This window comes from Culex quinquefasciatus, chromosome 2 (genome assembly GCF_015732765.1).
Source record: "Culex quinquefasciatus strain JHB chromosome 2, VPISU_Cqui_1.0_pri_paternal, whole genome shotgun sequence".
NCBI lineage: Eukaryota > Metazoa > Arthropoda > Insecta > Diptera > Culicidae > Culex > Culex quinquefasciatus.
The window spans coordinates 74873392-74878977 of record NC_051862.1 but is presented as its reverse complement, the minus strand read 5'-3'; the positions used below and the strand labels follow the sequence as shown (position 1 = coordinate 74878977).

The 5586-nt window shown below is 43.4% G+C and overlaps 1 protein-coding gene across 1 annotated transcript; it reads right to left on the bottom strand.

Moving 5' to 3' along the window:
• Positions 1 to 4383: 4383 nt before the first annotated feature.
• On the bottom strand, positions 4384 to 5360 carry LOC119767178. The gene is made up of 2 exons (XM_038255098.1): positions 5108 to 5360; positions 4384 to 5044 (listed from the first exon to the last, which is right to left on the bottom strand). Exon 2 carries the CDS (start codon positions 5020 to 5022, stop codon positions 4501 to 4503), a length of 522 nt encoding a protein of 173 aa, XP_038111026.1. The 5' UTR covers positions 5023 to 5044; positions 5108 to 5360; the 3' UTR covers positions 4384 to 4500.
• Between the last annotated feature and the right edge of the window lie 226 nt (positions 5361 to 5586).

Here is a 5586-nt window from a genome sequence, read left to right as displayed (position 1 = left end):
AATTGTTTTGAACGCTGGAATTTAACAAAACAGAATTCATAACCTCAAAGGGCAAAAATTTCAATCGACATCCTTCGCTCTGTTCTGCTACTCAACTGTAGATGTCGCATGTTGTTTAGCTTATGAATGCCAATTGTTTTTGTTGAATCAGCTTCGCAAGAATTAGCCATGTTTTTGGATGGATCAGGAAGAGCTGCAGGATTTCAAAATCAGACAAGAAATTTATCTGTGACATCGTAGAACTGCACTCTCGCTGCAGTTCTTCGTCGATCGAAACGCGACAATTTTCCAGCAAAACATGTCAAAAACTTAAAAAAATAAAACACATACTACTGATTAGAAAACAGTTCATTTACCAGTAAGAAAAAGTGCTTGTGCTTGAACATCCTCCTAACAAAGTAGGATCATTCGAAAATCACGTTACGCATTTTCTCTATTCAACACCCAGGTTTTCACATCCAGCGGTGTCCGCCATTCTTGCGACGTGTCCAGCCCACCGGATCCGGCCAGCCTAGACGACTTTCCAAATACTTGGCTTGCAATTTTCTAACCCTCGTTTTCTAACACGGTGCGCGGATGGACGTCTTGCCGTCATAGAACTTCTCAGGTGCAGTTGGTTGTATTCCTTGTTACACTGTTCTGTAGCAGCTGTCTGAAGTGGAGGTTTTTTTTGCCAAAAATTACCTCTGTTTAAAAATCTCCATTTCCAACATTGTAGCGATTCCCTCGAACAAGTCGACGTCGTCGCGCTTTCTTGTCACACCCGCTATTTCGGCGTTCCGAGAAAAACGCGTTTTAATGTTTGACCTTGAATAAACAAAAACTAGAGCACGCAATGTAAACAATAACAAACACGTTTTGTTTGGCTGACTATTATGTGCATTGTCCCGAAGTTTGGTTGAAGTTGGTTGCTAAAGTCCCGAGTTATGATTACAATTGTTTACGGCAGTATAACTTGTACGTGCGTCAAACGCGACGTCAACTGACAAGATAGAACGAAATGATTTGAAATTCTTTTACATATATGTAAAGTGACAAAAATGCACGGAGTTTTTTTTCGGATTTCGTTGAATATCTCAGGATTGAAATCGAATTTTGAGGATCTGTGAAGGTCAAAAGATGAGGCATTGTGAGCTGCACAAAATGGCGTTCTCAACTCAATTTGGCCCAAAATGCACATGCGACAAGTTAGCCCGACGGCGACAAAGTAACACTAAGACTGGTTGCAACGCGAAGTTTTATAATTGTTTCAAATTGCGAGCAGTTTTAAATTTTTAGAACTGGCGGAAATGAAACTAGAACACGGTGCTCGCAACGCGCTGATCTAAATGTTGTTTCAAAAAAATGCTTTTAATTGTGTGCGTATGATTATCAACACAGCATCATAGTGTGTGTGTAAGAATACGTGGATATCTCCATATATCTGATTTTTTTTGAAACTGAGTTCTATTCCAGTTCCAAATCGTCTCACGTTTGAAACAAACTCGTCGAGCAGTTTTATTCCGGTTTCAAAATACTGCTCGAAAAATAAAACTGCAACTCCGCGTTGCGGGTGGTCTGTTTCAGTTCTATTTGAAAAATGAAACAGCTAGAACAAAGTAGAGCCGCGTTGCAACCAGTCTAATAATGGATGTTTTTTTTTCACCGCAACTTTATATTTGAGCATTCTAAGGAAAAATGGTATTCATCCGACACCATGTAACCAAATCAGCTCCGGGAGCGGCAGCCAGTTCCGTGTAGCAGCAATAAATCTTCCGCAGCCAAATTGATTCCCTGGCATGGCATGCCGTGGTCCTCCAGGAATGAAACCTTTCTCGTTAAGGGGGTCCTTCCGCTAGCTCTAGTCAGCCCCGTCGCGATCGCTATCACTAACCCTGTGTGGGTATGGACCACGTGCACCTCTCCCAAGGTGAAACCAGTCAGTCAGTTTGGTGCAATTTATGCCCAAGATGTTTCCAAGGAAAGAAAACGCGGCCCGTTCCTTATCGCAAGCATAACCAACTAGTGTAGACAGGCTAGGCAGAAGGTGAATGGACATGAATTGCCAAGGAAAAGCGTTTCAAAAATAGAATTCGCTATTAGTAAGTGCAACCCGCTGCTCAGTTATGAGCCTGATGTGAAGGGAAGTTGGGGCTATTACTTTCCAATCAGTAGGTAACTGACAGACTGCGCCAGCAGAACACGTGGGATGAGCATGAGCATGAGCATGAGCATGGTTGACTGCCAATGAGCTGCTACTCCGTTATTGACGGATCAGCTGAAGTTACACAATGAACCAACAGATGAATAGTGGGAGCTAATCATCCTCACTGTATAACCCCTGAAGATCTCTGCTTTAAGTCAATACCGGCGCCCCCCCAAGGAGATGCAGTTCAACAAAGGTAGGAATGTTAGTCCGATAGTTGAAGTTGCAGACTCATCAGACACAGAGTTTGTCGCTCTATACCTGTTGACACCGCATGAGACCGTTGAATCCACAGCATCTCCTTCAAGCATCACGGGAAGTGGGGGAATTGTGTTAGTAGGGGAAGGAAAGGGAAGGTCAGGATTCATCTTGGTAGATGATATGACCAGAAAGTGAAACCATCGTTGCCTTCCGAGCTACGACGCTATGAGAAGGACTTATCAATCGCGTACTTTTACTTCTTACCGCCGGCGTGCCATCCGAGCAACGATGCTTTGGGAAGGGCTTTCAAACCGAATTGAAATTTGAATTGACGTATTATTCGGTGACGTACAATTTAAAAACCGAAATGAAATTTGAATTGCCGTATAATTCGATGACGTACAATTTAAAAAAGATCAGGATTCATGATTGGAAGATGATATGACCAGAAAGTGAAACATTACAGTTGCATTCCGAGCTGCGACGCTATGAGAAAGACTTATCAATTCCTTAATCGCGTATTTCTTTAACTTTTTACCGCCGGCGTGCCATCCGAGCAACGATGCTATGGGAAGGGCTTTCAAAACGAAATGTAATTATAATTAACGTTTTGTTCGGCGACGTGCCGTTCATACTACAGTATCACGATAATTTCAAATAGTGCTGCTCAATAAAAAAAAACTTCACGATTTTTTCCCGACAAGAGCGCAAACAACCGGCTCGTAAGCAGAAATTAATCTCACAAACGACGATGCGAATCTCTATTTCAATGAATTCACGAAACTTCCACTACGTCTCGCGGGTTCTCGCGCGCCGATTCACACTCCGAACGATCAAACGAACACCACGCGACTGATGGCCCAACTTTTCTGGCCACGCCGCGACCCCTTTTTCAATGATTTCGAGAACTTTCTATCACTTTCTCGCGGGTTCTCGCGCGCCGATTCACACTCCGAACGATCAAACGAACACCACACGACTGATGGCCCAACTTTTCAGGCCACACCGCGACCCCTTTTTCAATGATTTCGAGAACTTTCTATCACTTTCTCGTGGGTTCTCGCGCGCCGATTCACACTCCGAACGATCAAACGAACACCACACGACTGATGGCCCAACTTTTCTGGCCACACCGCGACCCCTTTTTCAATGATTTCGAGAACTTTCTATCACTTTCTCGCGGGTTCTCGCGCGCCGATTCACACTCCGAACGATCAAACGAACACCACGCGACTGATCAGACTGCGCCAGCAGAACACGTGGGATGTTGCACAAACAGCAGGCAGGTTCCGAACCACGTGTGTGGGAAGAGTTCACGATTCAACTGCAAAACAGGATAACGATGCAATAACACTTATTAGAGGTATTTTTATAACAGATTGGTGAGAGTATCATACAAAGCGCCAGAAAGGGAACTGCGACGTCTCACGGTTGTTTTATAGGGGCTTATTTGTGCATAAGTTATCAATGGACAAAGTTGCATTCATAAAAAAATATGCAAAAATTGCACAGATACTTTCCCAAAACAATTTATTTATATTTTTCAAAATCAAACAGATTTGAAGTGCTTGAATGCGAATATTTTGAGGCTATTTATATTACAATCACGAGAAATATTCAAACAATCCATGCATCACGTGTAAACTTCAAACCATGTGCGCTCAACAATGCCCACGTGAGTTTCGTTCCCGAGGATAACACATTCCACAAGAAGGCAACTCGTTACTGAGTAAATTTCATTTCCACTATACAGTCTGGGTTTATACGGTCGAGCCTGGTAGAGCCAGAGCGGGAATGGAATTCTGCGGTCAAATCAGTGCACATGTCTCTGATGGCGTGGGAGTTACTACCGCGCGAAATCGCTGAATATCTAGGCCGGTCTACACGGTGGTAGGTTGGGAAATAAATCGGTAACAGGAATTGAATTTGCGCTGATTGCAAAGAGACTCTGCCTGGAAGTTCGGTGTATTTATTATTTGAAAGGTAAAAATTCAGCATTGTTTTTCAACTGTTTATTTCAAGTTGTAAAATAAATTTCAATCAATTTTTCAAAGTTTGATAGCAACTTTGGATTAACTTAAATCATGTACTAATTCATTTCAAATTTCAAACCCTCAAGATTTGTTCAGCATGGCCCAAATGGCAACCTTCCTCTCAGCGGACTCCAACGTCAGATGCTGATCCGCGAGCAACAGGTTCCTCAAATCGTCACTCCTAACTCCAACGACAATCCGATCCCTGATGGCCTCCCTCGCATAACTCCCAAAGGTACAAAACTGAGCCTCCAGCTTAACCACCCGCACAAACTGCTTCAACGTCTGTCCCGGCTGCTGAACCAGGCTGTGGAACCGCGCATGATGAACCACCTCTCCCCACTCGTCCGGACGGTCAAAGTGGGTCGTCAGCCTGGTGATCACCTCTTCGTACGAGGCCGAATCCAGCTCCTGCCGGGGAAACAGCAACTTGAGCCGTTCGTGCAGCAGCGACCCGCCGAGTAGCGCCAGGTGGGCCTTCTTGACCTTGTCCTCGGTAACGTCGAACGCGGCAAAGGTATAGCCAAGTCGTTCCTCCCAGAAGCTGAACTTTTCCCCCTCGAAGTAGGGCCGCACGAACGAGGTTATGGTCGGGTTGGTCATAGTCGGGATTGTTGTTTTAAATCTGGAGTAAATTGAGGATTTTAGATTATTTAACAAAACAAAATGCACATTGTATATAGCTTACTCTGTATCAATTGTTTGCAAACTGTGTTTTTACGTGTTGTTCGGCTTCTATAGGATCACATAACTTAATTGCAGATCACCGACTCTATGCAGAATAAGTCTCAAAAATAAACAAAAGTCGTATAAGACGTATAAGACTTTTTACTTTCTAAACTATTCTCTTGAAGTTCTATGTCCCCTTTCGCGAAACAACTCTAAAGACTGAACGCTGTTGTAGTGACTGAAACTCTTGATGTGTTGGTCTCTTATGTCGGTTCACGAAATTTCAAAGTTGGTATTGTCTAAATTGGTAGACGATATAGTGCCATAAAAAACGTCAAATTGTTTATGGTGCCAACCAGTGCTGTTGAACGTTAATCGTCCGTTAATCGTTAAAATTAACGTGAACGCGAACGGAGCCTACGTTGATCTTAACTTTAACGTCAACGGAGCACGTTAATTAACGTCGTTAATTAACGCGTTGATTAACGCGTTAATCCC